Genomic DNA, 22,988 nt, shown 5'->3' with positions numbered 1-22,988 from the left:
TATATAGGTACACAGAAATTTATTATGGGGAACGTTAATATTCGTCGATATTGCGAAAGTGGATATCGCACACAGACACACGAGTGTGAGCTGAGGTCAGTTAATTATCGCCGGGCCAGCGACTCTATACGAATGTAACTCGCGATACTTGCAGTGGTTGTATAGCACTGCATCACCACCGACCGGTGTCCCAGATGACCAAGACCGTGTTTCTAATTGGCTCTGTTTCCGAATACCCGGTACAATAGTATATGTATACAATAATATAATTTTTAATGCAATAGGAGGTAGCCAGGACGTAGGTAAACCGCGCTCAATACTGCTATAATGTTTTACGGTTAGGATTTTCGTTCTGCGTTCTGCAGGAATCACGGTTACATAACCATCTATATTATACCAACACCGAATACCTCAACTGGGGGACCTACGCCGTTCATTGTTTTTCGAACAAAAACGTATTTGAATTCAGAACTCATCTGCAGCAATAATTGTTGTACACGTGTCAAACGGTGTTTAAAAACAACAACGGCCGGTGTATGTACGAATTCATTGCGATAATGATATTATTTTATTGCACAAAAACAACAATAATAATAATAATATTGTCATCGTCACCGCCACGGGATAATTAATTATTATCGGCTCTACGCAGCGATTTATTATAGTACTATTGCATTTCGATGACGGAGTATAATATATACACATAAATCATGCGTTGTGGAGATAAATAAACGCCATACATCCTTGAAAAGTGCATAATCATAATCGTATGCGTGTTTAGAGATGAAATATTAAAACAGCAATACGGTCCTCCGCCTACCGAAAAAAAAATTAAAAGTCGAAACAATGAAGACCTTTACTATACACACAACAATAATAGGTTCGGTGTAATAAATTGGAATCGCGTGGGTTTACGCACCACTCGCAGTGCACGTATATGGTTAACTTGTGACGAACTTGAAACTTCAATGTAAATATATGTCAATGTGGGTTCAAAAACGAAAATTCATATAATACATAATATTAATAATAATAATAATAGTACGACAGTAATACGAACGTCCGCTACACGACAAAAGGGGTTTACAAACCGGTGGGCGGTCGATTAATATTACCAAACAATCTTTCTAATTTTGAACGTAGTTTTAAAATTTTTTTTTTTTAACCAGACACCCCCATGAGTCTTTCACGATCACTAGCAATTATATATTATATTGTGTCTATAGACGTAGTCGCATAGCTACAATCATTTAATTATTTATCTTCTATATACCTAGCTCTTAATTGTGCCACAATTATTACACTCAATAACGACGTTCAACATATATACGTCAAAAGTATTTAATATTTTATAATGCGGGTTTTGGAGCGTGTCTAGAAAAAGTCTACAGCAATTGAAACGAATAATCATGATCATCTGACACTGTCTAATAACAGATGTTCTATATTGAAACTAACTGATAGATATGTTAATGAAAGCGATGAAATATATATTATTATATTATGCGAATCGCTAATAAAATATAAGACGTCGTAGGTAAAGTAGGAAGCGAGAAAAAATTTAGAATTTCTTTTTAACCGCAAATCCGCAATAATATTCCTGCATGTATCACGTACCAATATCCTCCAAAGAAAATTGCATCCACTCATTGAGGGCGGACGTGCCACAATATTTGAGATATATTATGGTCAGAGCAAAATATGTGATTTAAATGTAAACATATAATTTCGGGAAGGTTTTCTGCCTCGTATAACATTCGCTCATATAAATTGCGATTTGATCTAATTCTCGATTTCTCTCAACCTAACCTGCAGATTACGCGTGGTTTTTAATCGAACCGCGTGTTTGCGAATAGAAAACTTTTAGCACGCCTTTAACCACAAAGAAAGTATCTAAACAAATAATTGTTCCAAATTGAAAGCGTATATGTTTATTACTGCACGAGGAAAATCGTATTAGAGATAATATATATATATATATATATATATTAATATATATCTACATTATTCATAGGAAGAACGAGCCCGTACTTACAAAGTTTGTCAACTGGAACCATTTGAAAACATTCATTAATATTATAATATACATATAAAATACATTATGTATTGTTCTCTTTCAGCTGTATCAAATTGTAGGGGGAAAAACAGATTTACGAGTCGTAGACATTCTGTGCGTACGAGAAGGCGCGAAAGTAAAAAAAATAACTAAGATGATGATAGTGATGATGACTCATCATAAATAATAATAATATTACAAGTGAATGATATAAAAAGAAAAACACACAAAAAAAATGTTAACCAGAAAAGTAATGAGCGAATTAAAACGAGTTCTTTGAAAAAAAGAATTACCTAGCTATGTACTACATTTCGCGAAATTCCAAAATTAAAAGTATTTGTAGTACTTGCATTATTACATTTACGTTAGTATCCGTTATATTCGTATCAATTCCATATAACATAATATTGTATTATTATAAAATAATAATAATATTATAAACGACGAATTGGAGTAGTTTTTCTTAACGGCCGGCACGGAATGCAAAACGCTCAAAGAACCAGCCATAAGTACAACAAACAGTACCTAACGACTATAATTTATTATTACAGTAATATATACTCAAAAAAATTTTTTTTATCAATCATTTTAACGCATATAAGACAACAGACTATACTCGTTTACACAAACAATAGATATACATTATAATAATATATAGTGTTGTTATCTATATTTATAAAAGGCAATGTTTGTGTGTGTGGTAAGCCATCTACAGCCAAGTATAATACCACACAAATACTTCTGAAAATCGGTACATAGGTGGATGTGCATCTCGAAGCCAATTGTTTTAATTTCGCATTTCAAATAGCAATAATATTTAGGTACACAAAAAACCAAAAAATATTTGTTTGTATAAGGTTGCCACCATCGTCGGTCACAGGTTTTATATATTAGTAATTGAGATTGGACAACAATATATTATGGTTTATTAGATTTAAAAATTTGTAAAAATGTCTATCTCTAACTCAAGCTCTGCTTAAAAGAGATAAATAATCATAGAATTGTGAATATCAATTTGTGAATTGTAATTTTTACATTTTTATTGATTAATAAAAAATAATAATATAGTATAGCTCTCACCTTGTTTTCGTAAGATACGGTGATGAGGTGTCGCTGGAGTTCGATGGGATTGAACGTTTTCAGTATGGCGGCCAGGGTTCTTTTGGGCAATGGGGTACCGAACCCGGGCGCGTGGGGTTTGCCGATCCGATCGCCGGGACTGCTGACCACGCCGTCCAGGGCTCCTAGCCGCTTGGCGAACGTCGGCGACCCGATGTCCAGCGCCGGCGATGATGCGCGGCCCTCCAGGTTCCGGGAAATGGGGTCGGACGGCCGGACCAGCAGGACCCTCCTGGATCGGTGGCGGTCCCGGTCTCGGTCGCCACCGCCGTCGTCCATGATGGCTGATGACGAAGACAGCGACGCGCAGGACGCGGACGACGACGAACCATCGTGCAACAGTTTGCCGCACTGCAGTTCGATGGACGATAGGTTGCACGCCGAATGTTGGCTGGGCGTGTAGAACGCATCGCGGCCGGCCGACGACGAACTGGGCCCCGTCGACGATTCGGGCTGGACCGGCGCGAAGCCGCCGTTATGACTAGATGACGATTTCCTCGACGCGATGGTCGCGGCTGCTATGGCGGCGGCGGCCGACGGCGACTTGCCGCCGCACAGCCGTTCCTCGAGTTCTCTGTTCTCGCACACGACAGTCTTGAGCTCGGCGAGCAGCCGGTGGATCTGCGCCGCGTTCGACAGGCTCTCCGCTTCCATTTCGGTGACACGGTCGAGCAGCGCGTCCCGTTCGCGTTTCACGTTTTCCACGTGCGCCCGGAACACGTCGTAATCGGCGGTGCAGCCACGGGCGCGCAGGTCGTCGGCGTCGTGCGGCCACGATGGCTGCAGCAGATCGTCGACGCTCCGGCACGGCCGCAACCGCAGCCGGCGCCGGCGCCGCCGCAACCGCTCGTCGTCCACCAGCAGCCGGTTCTGCAGCGACTCCACTTCCAGCTTGAGCTTGGTGCCCTTGTCCTGGATCATCTCCAGCAGGCTCCACAGCTCGTCGTCCTCGTCGTCCTTGCCACCGCAGTTCTTGGTGGTCATCGTCGTCCGCGAGCTGGTCGAGCTGCTGTCCTTGCTCTCCGTGCAGAAACCGCTGTCCTGCACGGTGCCCACCGACGAAGCGGCCGCCGGTTCGCCGCTCTTCGGACCCTTCCCGTGGCTGTTGCTCCGGCTGCGCGGCGCCGCCCCGGCCGCGGCCGCCAGTCCGACGACGCCGCTGCCACCGCCTCCGCCCGCGATCCATCCCGACGACGAGCCCTGCAACTTCCGGCGGACCCGCACACCGGGCTCCCAGCGGCTCTCACCGGAACCGACGCCCTGCGACCCCGAGCTCGGCTCCGGGCTGGACGCCTGCTTGTGACGCAGGTGCGGGAACGTGTCCATGACCATGTCCCTAAACTCCAACAGCGCGCCGACCTCATTCTGTAATTCCTGAAACATTTCAAGCGTTATACATTCAGCTTGATCGTGTCCGCATAGTCGATAATAAGTATATGATAATAATATAGAGTCGACGGTCCGGAGGCTGCGAGAGCGAACTTATTCTTACTATACGGCCGCGCGATAAATATACTGTTAAAACTTGTTGCAGGCTTATTAAAACATAATATATTATTTACGGTATTATGTATATCGTTATAATATATTCTGCGGGTAAAATTTAAAATTTTTTCCAACAAATCGCCAGTTTAAGTTAATATAATATTATTATTATACGCGTCCCACATTTTTTTTTTTATTCACATTTTAAGTACCTATACTACAGTATATTACATTATGAATATGTGCGGACGGCAAACGAGGCAGATCGTTACTGTCTTCCTGAACGAAACCATAATGGTTGGTCTTGAGATTCGGGCGAAAATAGTAATTATCCATTATAAGTCAGCGCATATTTAGTTTAATAACATTGTAATAAAACGAAACGTTCTTCTATTCCAAAACACATCAAAAGTAGTATAGGTTTTATTTATTCAATTGGTGGGATTTAAACCGTGAACATAATATACCAGCAAACCATATATAGGATAATAGACGAATCGTGTGTGCCATATCTGCACATAAGCTTTTTATTATGATTAATACCTACTTAATTAAAAGTGTATTTCGTCATGAATTTAAAAACGCACTATAATGAATAATGATATACACCCACATCGTGTTTCTTTATCGATCAAACGCAAAATACGAGTCTGCACGTGCGATCTACAAAAAAACATTTCTGGGCGGAATATTCGCTAAAATCAATTGGGTACTCAATAATAATATAATAACACAAAACGTTAACATTAAAACGAAAATTATTATAAAGTTTTAGTATTTAAAATGAATCCTTGTAAATGACGGGAATTGAACAAATTATTTTAGATGTTAACAAGGAAATAATTGTGTATTTAAAATAAATGGCAAATCCACCTTTATGATGATTGTAAATTTTGACTCATTAAAAATAATAATAAGTATTCAATAGTTATAATATAACAATAATAATAAATTTTAATTATTTACGAAAAATCGTAATAAATCGTTTTCGAAGCCATTGAATTAAAACATATTAATAGTAATAATACATTTCAAGGTCTATTCAAATTAAAAGAACAATACAAATTTAAAATATAACTCTCACTATGACTATTATAAGTGACCACATAAAGAAAAAAATAGAAAACCTTGCAAATAAAATAATGAAACATAAATCACCCGATTTTTTTTTAATGCATAAAATCTTAGTAATATAATATTTCTGTTATTAGAATATCATAGTTATTTGTACACACCCACACTCATGCAGTGTCGCATTTGTATAGTACCAAAGTGTCTAAAAAAAGTTTAATGTTTATGCATTTGGATAAAAAAATAAGTAGGTACATTATGTTAAAGTGGGAAAAACAAACCACACAAGATACATTATGTTATTTATCGAAGAATCATTTTAATGATTTGATAATATTTTATAAGTGTTAAATATGAATGTGTTAATTTTTATATGATATTATAATTTATAAATAAATTTGTAGTAGAAAACACGTTCATTGTTCAATATTGTGAAGAAACACTGTAATAATAATATTATACAGTCAATAGCTATGTGCGAAATATTTATTTATGATATTATGTTTTATTAAAACTGTAATAATGCAGTAAAATGTAAATTGTAATAATATTATATAGTTTTATATGACGTTATAATGATAGGCGTAATAAAAATTGTAATACTGTAATGTTAAAAAATATTATCTCAACAATATGCGGCGTAATATTTTGTCTTGCAAACACACATTCTTTAATAAAAAGAAAAAACATTTGGGTCTTGATGAATTTTTTTTATTAGGTATTGTACAAAATACAAATATAGTTTAATTACTTTTTAGTTTTTTTAACCATGAAAAACAACTATATACTTGACCTATTTTTAAGCAAAATTAAAATATATTAAAAATAGGTACCTTCAATTATTTTGTATGGGTATATTGTTTGAACTATATATTAATATATAATTCAATGTAAGAACATTAATCAAAAATAACTTGCAAAAGAAATTGAAAATTTTAACTTGCTGTGGTCCCTGTATGCCTGTATACGTACATCGTAGATTTTACTTTCGAAACACGAAATTCATTTTGATCATGACGATTTTAGCGTCAATCAACAGGAAATCGAAAGGTAAAACTTTTGTTTTACCTCATTCGTCGAAAATTTACAAACCGGTTAAGTGGGTCATGCATGCAAGTCATATGTGGGATTATAATAACCAAATAATAATAATAATAAAAATAATAAGTTCCCGGTAAGGTATTTTTGTATTTTAAATATTATAACCCGAGGAATAAAATTTCAATAATTTTATTCCCAAACAGCAAATAATTAATTCGAAAGTAGAATAGCAAATAAACCGCGTAATAATAGGTAATATTTTGTAAATCATTATGCATATTATAAGTGAGTAATATAATAAGTTTCAAGTAGGTACATACTTATACTGTATAATAATATAATATACTAATAGGTACCCATTTGTCAACATCTTCTAATAATTAATATATCATATTTTAGACATTTTATATTACAACTTTATATTCTATTAACAGCATATAAATAATGTTTGATTTAATCATATGAATCTCGGCTAACGTGATAACAACCTATTATTTTTTTCATATTTAAATATTTGTTATTTATGGATATACACGAAAACGGATGGTCAAGAGAATATTATTACTGCTTTAACTCAATATTTATTGTTATAAAAAAACTGAAAAACAAAGTTAGTTGAATACGTAGAAAAATCACCGTGGTGTTGCAATCCATTTCATTCTTTTATCGGTTATCTAGCGCATTCCGAGATCTTTAATATGACTATGAAAGATTATAAATAAATGAGCAGTCCACATTAACATAATGAAATATAATTATTCGATATTAAGAAACCGCCTTTCCATTGGAAATAATTATTTATGACATTTTTAGTATTCGAAATGATCTCGCATTATATAATGTATTATAATATTGTATCGCACAAGCTACATATTATTATTATCTACTGAAATTCAATTATCTTTTAGTAATTGGAAATTATAGTAATAGACCAATGTAATTAATACTGAACAAAATATTTAGAAACACTCTAATAATATTATAATATCTTCCTTACAATTAATAGCGGATTTTTTTATACATCAACCATCAACGTAGGTATACATTACTAGGTATATGCGACTTTAACGAGATGATAATTATCGATTTCGTAACACGCGTGTTGTGTAACGCATCAGTGGGTAAAAAACAAAAAAAGATTGAAATAATTGTTTACACCGACCTGTAGAGCGAGGATAGACTTTGCCTGTTCGTTGATGAGGTATTGAAAAGGCACAGCTTGTGCCGCTGTTCTGTTATTGTGTTGGATGAGCTCGTCGCCACGGCAGTCCATCCCACAGGGGCTCAGGGCCCCTCAAAGTCTGTAAACAAAAAAATGAGATGCCATTTTAGTTCATCTAATCCAAAACTCTAAATCGCGAATTATAGGTACGAAACGTAATAGCTGTTTTCGAAAAAAAAAACGTTATTCGTTATCATTATATTGCATGCACGAGTAATACACGCAAACGAAACAGATTCGACAAAAACTCGTTTGCACCGAGCAGCATATAATATACTATTTTAAGTACATAACGACGTAACATATTGCAATACATAAGTCCTATTTCATCGACTCGTCCGATTCCGGTTATCGTAATAATCGCATATATTACCATTAAAATTCGCAAAAGAAATAACAATATTATATTCAAGGCGATCCTCCGTCGGTTGTGAGCGAGATTTCGAATATTGTATACAATTTTTATATTTTTTTCCCATACACGTTCACGTGACACACACGTACGTTACGAGTACTTACACAAAATACGTATATTATAGTATTTTTTGGATTTCGGTACAAATCAGTGCTGGTCCACCGAACGCGAGTATATTATGTATAATATATAAGTACACTTTCCTGTTATTTTTATGTAAATATACATGTGTGCATTACGCGTTATGGACCGTTCAACAACAGTCCTGCATTTCAAACACAACTGTTTTCTGTATTTCACGCATTATTAGCTGCTGTCGTCCGCGTGTACTTAGGTATACCTATAATATTATAGTATTATGTTCTTTTACGTGCACCGAGACCAATCGTCCGTGGACATTATTTTTTAGCTTGTCGTCCCGGGTCGCGTTACAACCCCCCCCCCCCCTCGAACGCAAGGACGTGGAGGACCTCTCGCGCTCCGCATGCATAAGGATATAAATAATGAAAAAATAAAACCGTCGAAAAAATCACAAATCATTATAATATATTATTATACAATATACTTGACCGAGAGAATATCTAAGAATAACTGTGCATGTACGGACGCATGCGAACGATATCATTTGTATTGTATCCGGTACTACAGAGGAAAAATTATTTCAAGTCATCGGAACCTGTGGTCAATTTCCAGCTCGCAGAAACCGCTAGTCGATCACACGCTCGCGCACGCACGCACGGACGCACATATACTGTCGACGACCTGATTTCGTGCGATATCGGAGAATATAATATAATATATATATTTTATATAGGTGGTATAGGTTATAGGTAGACCCATCGAGGACCGCTTATAGCTCGTGCGAAAGGCGTCGTCTATCGATCATTTATCGCGAAAATAAAAAAAAATGTTAGCGTGTACCAGACAGTTTTCTACACTACGACCTTCTGCGCGCGAAATAAAAAATACTATATTTAATTAACTGGTTTCGTAATGCTGCTGTTGCTGCTGCTACTGCGAAGAACTACAACTGCAACACGCCGAGGATCTGCACCCTCTCTCTTCGGATTCATAAATAAAAAGAACGAAATCCAACCAGTCTGGAAACCCCGAAATAATGGCACGCCGCGGCCGTGAAAGTCGTATGTTATGCGGCGGTAACCTATAAATGAGTACCGTCGTATATCGTTATATTATTATATGAGTATCGACCGTCGGAAACGTATTTACTATTTATAGTTACACACGCGGTCGATTTTTTTACAACACTACATTATAATAATATAATATTATACCTACCTATCGGTTGCTGCGCGTAGTCTAGCCGGTAGAATTGTAATCGTAATCGAAAGAGGAGTATTCCATAACAGGAAAAAATTAAACGCAAGAATAATAATAAACGTAATTTTTTAACTAATTAGACCATGTGAATGGACGATTAACGTCATGTCCGCGCACGCTTTATAACGTATCTACTGTACACTAATTACAACGTCGTCGGGATGGCCTAGATCAAGATTTTTAAACACACAATGGCCGTACACGTGTATATACACATTTAAAAGTGAACGTCTCTCGAAAATACGGAATAAATGAAGAAAAAAAACATCATTATTGTTCGCGGAATCTGTCCGATCTAGATAAAACAACGCGGAAAACAACGAAATCCTAACGAAAAATATAATTAATAACCGTGGTGAGCGCAATGGGGTTATGCGGGTAGGCACTAGACTAGTGACTAGAGGTAGACAGACAACAGACACTAGACAGTAGACAATATTATAATGCCGCACGTAACTCCAACCCGAATATTAATGAGTAATGACCGAATGCCGAAATGCTACACGTTAGGTAATCACTCTGTAAGAATAAATGATAAATAAATGATAATAAATTGAGTATTACGCGTGAGCATAATAATATGCATAAATATCCGCGTGACGCATTTAAACGTTATCGAAATGAACGCGTGTTTTAATACGATTTATACAAACGAATATTGCTGAATTGCATCACCCGAATAGGCGGTGATTAGCTGGTGTATGATGTATTGATATTCCATAAATGTATTATAAATGTATATATATTATGCACAAGTTGGTGAGACGTGCGTTTAACGCGTTCATCGCGGACGATGGCAAAATTAATGAAACAAAATCGATATCGTATAATCATAGTAATAACTATAATATTTATGACGACTAATGTTTCTATAATCACTATATTACAATAATTATAGTTTCCTGTGCAGATCGTAGTCGACATAATAATATAATATATAATATTAATTACAATAATTACAATTTATAATACGTAAATTATTATGGTTGGTACCGACAAAGCGCCTACATAGTTTCTGGACAGACCGTATGTCCGTTGACAATTTGACGTCCATTTCGGTTGCCTTTGTTATTGTTAGGCGTACGAGGTGATTGAAAATCCGGTAACAACGCCCAGGATGCAAATCGTTAAAATTAAATATCCATACCATACGAGTTTATTTCATCCACCCGTATTTGTATGACATCATAATATTAAACGACATAAATTTGAAGGAATAATAGTAAACACGAAAGCACAATATCGCATGTCACGACAAAATCGTTACATCGACGAGTTCAAAGATAATAAACCTAAGACTATGCGATAAAAAATGAAAATATGAAAATAAATGTTCAAAAATCGATCAACAAGACAGTCATCAACGGAAATACTGATAACTGATAAGTGAGAATAAACAATTTAGAGAATTAAAAATGAAAAAAAAAACGATAAAAATAAAGCAGATAAGAAGTTAACTGAATAAACAGGATGTGGAATATTAATGGATATATTTAAATTAGATAAAAATATTACACGAATGATTTGATGACAAATGGCCGATAAAAATCAGAATGAATATTTTATAGAACAATAAAAATATTAATTCTTCAGGTGCAATTATTAATTATTACTTATCAGTTATTACTAACACATAAATCCGAGCATAAATCATATAAATAATATTATGTAAAATCATATTACAGATTTCAGTTCTTATATAAAAATACATATTTTCTAGCACTTTATTTCTTGCCATTTTAAAAAATATGCAAATGGTAGTGAATCTATCGTTTCCGGGGCATATTCGTGGTCTAGTGATAATTATATTATATTTGGTATACCTATGGAGAAAAATAATTATAATACAAAATTTGAAAACAGTCATTTTAAATAAGGCGATTCACCGCCCACATCTGTTCGCACGATATATGCATAATATAAATATAAATAAACTTCAATCGTAAACAACACAATAAAATATAATTATTATTATACACCGAAACCAACTGCAGCAAGAATAGTCATCGTCGTATGTATAATATTATAATGTGCGCGTGCATATCCGTTTATTAGTGGGACACACTCGTACAGACTTCTTTCAGTTATCGATCTTGTAAAATAAAATAAATATTTAATAAATAGTGGGCAGAATCAGCTAAAAATCGCCTACTAAATCATTGAAATGTAATATGTTCTAGTCCACTTAGGTACTTCTTGGGAATATGTACGCGTTATGGGGGGATATACATTATTCCTTCTCCAAAGAGCTGTGCAAATCGTAATATTATCCATTCATTTACGTTTTCTCCTCAACGGGGAAAATAGTGAATAAATTAGGAGATTCTAAAACTAAAATTATTAAAATAGACAGCTTAAATCTCCTTCGTACTATAGTTGAAAAATCGCCTAAAATCAAATACCTACTGAAAGTTGAACTATGGTGCATATTACGATTGTTTTTTTTACATTGGCTGCAGCCTCGTAAAAACATATGTGGACGACTGACTATGAACCATAATAAACACCATAATTCTGTGTGGTGGGTGATGGGAACTCTCCGTAAATCGGGAGTAAATATGTACTTATAATTGGCAGGAGGACGACGCCCAGCTTTTAAATTAATGGACATACCATAATATATTATAGTTTACAGAAACTGTAACTCGATTTTTCTATCTGATTCTGCGCAAATCTTCTATTTCACGTTGTATCAATAAGTATTACAATGTATATAATAAGTGCCTACTATACGTAGTAATTTATTGTGGCAGTACGAAATTACAGAATAACATTTAACATATATATATTATGTTTAACAAAGGAAATAATCAAAAAAAAGCGTAAAAGTAATATGGAAGAGATACTGCCCAAAATATAACCTATATTGGTATATTAGTAGAAAAATAAACAATAAAGGATATTTTTTACAGAATAATCTTTTACCATTTTATCATACTTCGTTCACGGGTTTCTCGGAGTTATAAAAACGGCAACGCCGTCGTCGTCGCAAATCGCAACGCGTACGAGCCAAGGACACTGGAAGGGAGAAGACGACGGTTGGACAGCCTCGTGTCACATTTTCGTTATTTATTTATTATTTTCAACCCGTTTTATGTAAACAACGGCCGGACGTAAGGCCAAACGGGCCAAGTGTAATTTTATAAATTCGAGCTTGTCGATATTATGACGAGGACGGTGGTGAGAAATTTGTATGGCGGCCTATGGATGCAGGACCTGCAGGCCCGCCGCAGGAGTGTAAATTTTTAATAATAAATGTACAATATGGCATATTAAGAGTTGGTTTCTGATTCTGAAGGGAGTAGGGAGGAAGAATTAAGTAAATCCTTTGAAACCGGTTTTTAAATAATAAATACCTTTGTGACCTGTCACCTCACACTAGTGCTAAAAACGTCTATATGGAGATATTTTTCCTATCGGCTATCAAACTCCCTATGTATCCCGATGTTAACACCACCTTCACAAAAGTAATAACTAACAAGGGGGTAATCACCTTATTCGACTATTTTAAAAAACTATGCGTGATGTAAGATCGAAATACTTGTAAATTATTTCATAATACTATATCATCTCAATGTCGACCTTAACAAAATGTAACTGAATATCTATTTCCATGACATGACATCTGAGAACTATTTAAATCAGTATAGGTAGGCAACATCGAAATACCGTATTACAACGTAATTTAAACTCAACTCATATTACATATACATCTTGATTTAAGGACACTTTTATGAATCATATAATACATCAATGTTCTAAAACTTATCCAAAAAATATACATAAATGTTTTATTTTGTTTCTTGCCAGTGTATTTATTTTTTAATATTTAAAAGTATATATGTTTATATCATATAACTTATAATTTATAAATATTACAAGTAATAGTTATACACAATATACTTGAACGATATTAATCCTAACTAATGTTTAAATTACCCATTATCTCTTATTATGTAAAATTGATTGTTCATTTGAAATATTTCACGTTCTGAACAGTGTGGCCCTGCAGTTTGGCCCATATTCAAGTCAACAGAACTCTACTTTTATATAATAATCTTGCATGTTTAAAATATTTAAGACATAATAAACCTTGTTATAAGTTATAACCAATGAAAGAACGCGTCCTAAGTGTAAACTGTTCTCAATTTTTAACAAATTTTTTGCAATTATGTCACTTCGATAATTGCCATTATACTCAAAGAATATCTACATTTAAAACGAATTCAATATATATATTGTTGGTATATCAAATACTAGTTACTACTAAATATAGGTACTTATGAACACGATATATTTATGTACTGTTAAAAAGTATTAACTTTTCTTATAGGTATAATATTATGATAAATCTGTTTTAAAATACCCGAAAGCGGCGTTTATTTTATATTTAAATCGATGTGCAATATAAACATTCTTTTAAACAGGTTTAGCACGTGAATTGTGTGACCGGGTTAACGAAATGCATATATGCCATATTTAATATTTATACAATAAAATATTACATGCTTGTGTAAGTTACATTATGTTTTCTTTTTATATATAATATATATTTAGTATTTAGGCAACACATAAGATTTTTTTTTAAATGTGGAAATAATTGTATCTTACATCTACAGGATATTTTGAGTGAGTACGCGACGAGATTATAATCTACTATTATCTACGTTAATATAAAATGGAATTATTTTCACAATATTGTAGTACATCGTCTTGTATATAGAAATATATTACATATAATAATATATAAAAGGAGATTCGCCGTGAATGACAGTGACGAATAAATTCAATGGAGACTCTGCAGGGACATATTTTGTCCGTCATTTTCCACCGTATTGTTAAGCCTATAATATCCCCCAACAATTTATCGTACCATCTACCTATTCGGCAATAAATTACATTAATAACCGGAAAACGCGAAAAATTATTCAAAAGTCTAATTCCGCATTTCGTGTATACGCACGGGTGTTTGTCCGGTATATTATATGATTGAGATGACGATAACAAAAGTATATAGAATATAGGTATATATATATATTATATATAATAAACTGGAAAATAATTTAATTGCTGCATTGTACGCGGACATATTTTCTATCTAACGGCATCTTCTCTGCGCGTATATACTCAACGCGTTACGTATACATACTACTCGTGTTAACAACGCGTATGCGTGCGTATATTATACATTAAACACTATAAATATTTATACATATACCTACATGTTCATAATTATATCTCTCAGTACGATAGACTATATGGAGTATAGGAGAGTACCTATGAAAATAACTGCAGCGCAAGACCAAAACGGTTTACTTACCTAAAAGATTTGATCGAGAATGTTATAACATCATGTGCGCGGATTTTTAAGTTCGTTCGTAGAGATAACGCATGGGAAACCCAATTACACGGGAGTAGAAAGCGAACGAAATGCTGCATCAGCAACGGTTTTATTTTAATTATCAGCAATCTATATAGTGAACCACACCAGGTAAATCGTTTATTTTTTTTCATCTGTCTCCTACACGCGAGTTTAAAACTCTTATAGTGACGTAAAGGTCGCCGGCATATCGTATTAAATATAATATAATATATTATATGCATGTACCAAATGCAGCATCATCATTCGCATATATATTATACAGTCGGTAATTTTTCTACCTTTTCGGAATGGCGAATAATTACTATACGCGTGGTGCATCGTCGGCTGTGTCCGGGACGATCGCGGCGTCAGAGAAAGTTATATACGCGTATGTATACGTTATTATATGGTATTTTAAAGGAAAAAAAATGAAAGTCGATATATTAATATGGCCGGATATCATGATGGTCAATTGTGAGGATTCGTACAACGGGTATGGTATAGACGCATATATAATATAGTATCCGCACGCATTGGCATCGGTGACCTTTAAGACAATAGAATGTCAAAATATCTAAGACGAGCACAAAACGTATGTGAAACAAGATCCACAAAAAAATTATCGGGGTTTATGAAAAAAAAATGTTGTGATGATAATAAGAATGAGCACATTTTTCATATAAATAGATTATATTAATATGGGCTTGCGGCGATTTCTTGTGAATTGCGATTGTAAAAATGCTAAAAATGGTATCAACTTAGAACAGTGTGATTTATTGCAGTGATAACTAATGTACATTGTACAGTATTAAGGTTAATAATAGTTATGTTAAATTTTTTTCTGAACAATTATGTATACACGCTATTAGGACTTTAATTATCCATATTTAATTTAAATTTCAGTATTAATGTACTTACATAATTACATAACAATATAATATAACAATTTTTGTCCATAATAATATATAAACATATATAAATATAAATATAGTTATCATTAATTATTATCATTATGATTAATTTTCAATGACCAAATCTCAAATACTTGATAAATTATAAACGGAGCGCAAAACGGCAGAAAAAAAGAGTAAAAATAAAAAAACCAAGTGATTCGTTTGTTGAAAAGCGCGTATAACTGTATGCACTGTCGAGGTGCTACTACCTACCTATATTTATATTGTAAAATGACTACAGTTATTATGAGGTTTTTTCTTTACTACGGCTCGGTCTATATAATATAATCATATAAAAATATACAGATTTTATTTGACAACCATACGACAGCAGAAAACCGTAATACAACCTAACATAATATAGGACCAATTTTTTGGATTCCGGATACGCCAAGGTTAATATTATGGCATGTGCAACGGCCAACGAGAAATTATAATAAATGACCTACCCTCTCCTCCATCACTATTACCCAAAGCAAACGTAGATACAATGTATAACCACCGACCATAGCTAGTATATAATATAGTATATACCAATTGATTACCAACGCCCTTCCGCTGTTAACTCGTCGCCGACAACAGCAGTGCAATGCAGCAGAATCGATAATGCCCCGACACGTTCCGTTGACGTTAAAAATACGGAACCCACATTATAAACAATTACACAGGGAACGCGAAAAAAAACTTAAACAAAAATGCACGGGTGCGCGCTAGATGAGATTATCTTATATATATATAATTTATATGCTATTATAGCAGCCTTCAAGTAAGTGTATATGCGCGCAATGGACAATGGATCAAACGGTTTTCGGTCAACGGCGTTGTACACTGAACAGACTGTAACTGTCGGCCGATAACACAGCAGTCAGCAGTAGCTATACTTACAAGTATAATATTATAATAGTGTGTCTTGTACCTACGGTCTGCCGTCTAAAAACGAGTGAAAGCTTCGGATTGTCACGGTTTTGAGATGAATAAAAAAAAAACGGCCTACCGATTAAGCGGTTGTACATAGCGCAACTATATATTATACTATATTGGGTTGTTGCCCCGTTCGGATGCGAAGTCACGGTTATCAAAACCTCGTCGGCGAGTAATTCGGAAGGCACACCGCGCGCGTTTTGAAAATTCAATAGAAACACATAATGCTTTACCTATCCAATAACATTGCGTAATACGTTTTTTTTAACAATATTTTCGTCGGTCCACACATACGACGCGTGGCCTCGGCGCAGCTGCAACCGTCTATATAGACTTTAGTGGCTATACATGTATATATTGTTTATGCCAGAGTGTGCGTGTGAATTTGCATTATACCCTTTACAATAGGTGAAAAATAATAATAAAACCTACGTGATGGTGATATTATTATGTGGAACCTATCGCAATAGGAGTTGATTATAATTATTATTTTCAGTTTTACATTTCCTGTACTGATTTATTTAAAGGCTACACTCACACACAGCACAACCGTAACGTGATAATCGGCTTCAACTTATTGACCGGATAGTCGACAACCGTGACAGAACGGACAGCCCGTTCGATTAAATGTTTCTCTGTCTGGTCGCTATACATTATAAACAGCCACACGCAGTTTATTATACAACTGTACGTCTGTATTCATAACGATTACTTGTACGATTTTTTTTAGTTTTTAAAATTAAAATTAGACTTTTATGTTATTATTTTTCACCGTTTCGACGAGATAAAGATAATTTATAAATCGTGGAAATTCAAACGTTCGTGTCAGTGTTACACTAACAACGTCGATACAACGTCAACCGGCGGTGCCTGGTACCGACCAACCGTTCGGGTTTATTACGTCATTGCAGCGTTGCTAGTCAAACTTATTCCCTGGCTTGTGTATACGTCTCTTTGTTGAATACACAATATTTCAACAACCTAACAATTTAAACATAACAATGATAATTTAATATTAATATTATAATGTATAATACACCTACTTAACCCACTTACTCATGTGTCCATGTAAAATTATTTTCAGTAAAACATATACGAATTATATAATGTACCGTGGTATATAATTAACATCCTTAGTATCGGTGGTGCATATAATTATTGTATCAGTCAAATAACAATTCCACCGATATATTAACATCATCACTGCACCAACGGAATGATAATAATTTATAAAAAAAACTTCTATAAGTAATATATACATAATATGTTTAAGTATATACTATATTATATACGACGGTTATATTGAGCATTGCTGCAATCATTTATATAAATGATGTGGTAATGTGTATTGGTTGTAAACCCAGTCATACGTTAAAAGTTAAAACCACTAAGTACTAGTGTACTACATGTCTGCATATGTTACATAAATAATCATGTTATTAGAAACTGTTTAAAATACCTAGCTTATAAAATAGAGAAATTATCTTTAAAACTTAATTGCTAGAAAATATAAATTAAGATAAATTTTCCACGGCAGCGCATGGTAACTTATTTATGGTATTAAAGTTTTTCTCAGTTATAATAATATGTTCTCTTTCACGGGATAATACCATGTCCAGTGTATATTCAATAGGAAACAGCATTTAAGACTTATCACCTACATAGTTATGCGACCACTGCATATGCAGTTACACACGCATTACGCCATATGTCGAAATATTTCGTCAAACTGCCGGGGCCGCACTGTCTATATATACATACGTATAGGTATTAGTATATTACGTAGGTATACGTATTATACTAGCTACCTATACCCAGCTGTTGACAAACGTATATAGACGTAAAGTACTAAAGTATAAGTTTGTCGGCTGCAACTACAGCAAACACGGGACAGTACACCAGATACCTATAGTCGTAGTACCTACATAATATAATATTATAATATGCTGTATCTAGCGTGTATTATAATGACACCGTAATGTTATCTCGCCAGCCACGGCGTACGCCACAATGTAATAAAAATAATATGTAATGTAATACGTATAACGAGATCTCGCCATCGCGAAAAAAAGCGGACTCGCGGAGCGGCGGGCGCCGCCTCGGTCACGACCGTACTGAGCGGGTACCTCGTCTACATCCGACGAGCCGTCGAAAAAGGCGCAACGCGCCGGGACAAGATTTTATTTTTCAAACGAAACGACTTGTAAGCGTTTTCGTGGTGTCTCAACATAACCGGTTCCACCGACTGGTTGTTCGCGGGTATAATAATAATAACTAATACAATATTATAAGATGCATTTAAGAAAAATTATGTCGAGAATCACACATGCAAACACCTACGTAAATAGACACTTGCGTACAACTGTTAATTCCATTGCCGGTACATCACAGGCCTGTGATGGTAATACTAAGACAAAAAAACAGTCCGACGCCCGAAAGACTGCACAAAACACAGCGACGCGTTTGATAAAGAAGACGTGAAAACGCGCTTCATCGAATGTGTAGTTGCGGCAAATGAGAAACCATATACCACATTCGACTTTTACCCGTACGTACAATGAATGCCACTATTGGCCGTCCGAATAAGACCAAAAAATGCGAGCTAACGGGATGGAAAAACAGTGTGTTGCAGTTCCCGATTTTTTTTTTTAACTGGATAGACAGCTATATATTTTAAGTTGTGGGTAAAACCGCAACCGCTAGGTGGTGATGCCAATGAGAGCGTGTTATCAAGAAAAAAATGTTCGTCTCCCTCCGCGGGCCACACGTAGTCTGCACACTTTGTCGACTTTCTATGGCGGTGGTCTTTGCATTACGATGGAAATGCTGAAAAACCACCATATATAGGATCGGAGTGCTGCGTCAAAATAACGCTTAAAAAACAATAATTATAAATAATATAGATAGGTACGCATAGTACGCATAATATATTTATTATTTATTACTATTATTTATTTCGGTGCAGAAAGAATGTCAACACGGTATCATAGAACTAACAAATTGCCTAATATATTGTCAAAAGTGGTATATACACAAATGATTATACCGAACTCATACGTGTATTAAATAGACAAAAGACGATGAAAACCTGTGCATTACTAAATTTTAAGTAATAACAATGCAATAAGTTCGCAGCGGTCGATGTAAGTATAAAAATACCTATTCGTTCTCGTGCGCGACTGTGCTGCTGTAATCAACTGCCGAGGACCTATTAAAGATAACCCAATATTCTAAATACGATTTCAGTTCGCGATGCAAAGGCGGGATAAGCGTAACGGTTCATATATAAATTATAATAATTCGTCATTTCGTCGAGCAATATTTATTTTGATATTGTACATATAATACATGGGGGGTTTTGACCCGAAAGAAAATTTAAATCAAGATCAAATTCAGATTAGTTTTTGTTTGATGAAATGATTGAAGGTCAACTTCCAGGTACATTATACTTAATATTGTGTTGTTCAATACATTATTCAAATGTGTACAATCAATTACATATTTTGCATGTGCTCAAGAGACAAGAAATAATATATATATTATATATAATTACCTGCGAGCGTTTGATATAATCTGTAAATTATTCATATAATTATTCATATTATTCATTCGTATTAAATAAATCTTTTTTCCCAATACATTACATTATTTTACAATACAATACAATAATGTGCTTCTATAAAGATCTTCCCTCTAAAAATGGAATTTCACAGAGGAGACGATTCTATCTTAATTTGAAAATTGAATACATCTGATATAATATCATTCATGTTTTCGTTTATCTTGGAAACAGTTACGTTCTACCTATATACATTTTTAAACTTTGTTAGCGAAATGTGCATAGTTCCCGTGTTTTTTAAGTGGATACACGTATAGAAATGCAGAATCTATATAATTACTACTTATAAAACAGCTATTGAATTTAAAGAATTTTCCCACAGAGAATTTAGAACGCATCTTAAATAATATTTCAATATTAGATTAGAAACATTTTTAAAATACTTTGTGGTAGTTTACAATAATATACGTATTGTGCAAACACATGAATTTAGTAAATATCGAAATTCAAATAAACTTGAATTATTTTTATTTCATATAAAAACTACATATTATGTGACAAAAAAGAAAAGTTTTAAAATATTTTAAATTCACATCAAAGTCGAGTTAATGTAAGTGTTAGAGTGATTTAGTCGACATTAAGTGAGTAGGTATATGGTCCCTTCCATCAGTAACTCAACAATGCAATAACTGAATAACGTCTCATTGCAAGATACTAAATTGCATTCAAAATTATTTTATATTTCTACTATTATCTCGTTCAACAATGTATAGGTAGGTACTCGAATACACAAAAAAAATAAAGTAATTTTACAGTTATTAGTTATTATTTTATACTGACCACTCGCTTCGCTCGATCAAACGTCACACGGTTAATTTTATATAGTTCAATTGCAACTTCACCGATTTTTTATGCTTACTGGTTCCAAAAAAGCCTGCTAGGTATATTAAAAACAAATCAAATTTAATTGCTCGTGTTGTTACGTAATGTAAAATTAAGTATTATAATAACATTAAATTAAAAGTAAAATATGCATACAAATTGAGTAGTTAGTGTTAAGCTAAGGATAATAATATTATGCCTAATCGTATATTGACTTATTTAAGACTGTTACGAATTAATTGTACTATGAAGTCGTTGAAGTAATAGGAGGAAAGTACCTAATCCATTTAGAATAAATATTTTAATTAAGCCGTTTAAAACAAAACAAAATATATAATAAGATTTGGTACTGTTTCACGATCATTCTCTAATTATAGGTATATTCACATATTATATTATACCTTTAATAATATATAACACTTCATATTAACTTAAAGGCTACAGAATATTTGTACGTACTACGTTTTTACAAATATTATATTGACATGCAGTATTTTTACTAGTAAAAATATATTAATGAACTAAACATACAGAAAAATAAAAATTACAGGTAAGTATTAAATTATAGCATGTAGTATTGTAGCTATGAAAATATATATATACATATATATATATATAATACCTATATATACTCGTAACTAATGCATTTTTTATCATAAAATAATATAGGAACAAGAGAGTTCAAAGTTTATTTTTAATAATATAAATAAAAAATATTCAATTTTAAAATCCTAAAAGCAACTATTGTACCAACCATATAAATCATAATCGTTAAGTAGAAACAATATTTTATTAGTGTTGTAAACGTTTATGAAATTGGCTTACATAAAACAACGTGATAATCCCACGTTTGGATTGACGTATTTTGTAATATTTGACGTGACTTAAAATAAGAGACTCGGGTTATTAAAAGTTTTTATAATTACAATAAAGTTTAAAAGTTAAATTCATAATTATTTATTACATTAAGTTTTAAATGTATAACCTTTATATAGAGCTGTAATATAAATATACGATCTTATCACGATAAATCTATTGTTCTTATCATGAAAAGTAAGTTTCCATTCGATATGGTCATTACTATATAGGGCTGGTAAATGTATATGCGATATGCCCTATAAAAAATGCATTAAATCTCATTAATCTTGAAAAATTTTATTTTAAATGTACGTATAAAATACCCTAAAATCAAAAAAATATCATTAAAAATTAAAAACCAACAATTTCAAAATAAAATTTGGTCTACCGCCAACGAGATGTGAAACAGATTTGTACCAAAACGATCAACCACTAAAAAATATGCCAACTAGGTACATTAAAATCAAACCACAAATAATTATACTATAACTATATAGGTAACTGTTATTTGTTTTGAAAATACTACTATTATTTGTTTTTTTTAAACTTTTCTACTGGTGTGGCATCTATATATAAATTATCTCACATGTTTCTACAGACAAGTGTGCCGCATGCGTCTTCTTCACTACCATTGTTTTAAAACGTGTCACAATCCTACTTGTCTCCTGCCACGTACATATACGTATTTTATTCTCTGAAAACC

General features: G+C 33.8%; 1 protein-coding gene across 1 annotated transcript in view; it reads right to left on the bottom strand.

Moving 5' to 3' along the window:
- LOC100167554 overlaps positions 1-22,988 on the bottom strand; it is a 56,495-nt gene that overhangs the window by 14,757 nt on the left and 18,750 nt on the right. The window contains exons 2-3 of the mRNA XM_001950992.5: positions 7,935-8,073; positions 3,137-4,549 (exon numbers count right to left, since the gene is read on the bottom strand). Coding sequence (XP_001951027.2) covers positions 3,137-4,549; positions 7,935-8,045 — 1,524 coding nt within the window. The 5' untranslated portion in view covers positions 8,046-8,073. The remainder of the gene's footprint in view (positions 1-3,136; positions 4,550-7,934; positions 8,074-22,988) is intronic.

Source organism: Acyrthosiphon pisum, chromosome A1 (assembly GCF_005508785.2).
Source record: "Acyrthosiphon pisum isolate AL4f chromosome A1, pea_aphid_22Mar2018_4r6ur, whole genome shotgun sequence".
NCBI classification, from domain to species: Eukaryota; Metazoa; Arthropoda; class Insecta; order Hemiptera; family Aphididae; genus Acyrthosiphon; species Acyrthosiphon pisum.
Note: the sequence above shows the minus strand (reverse complement) of the source record. Positions and strands in the feature narration are given on the sequence as shown.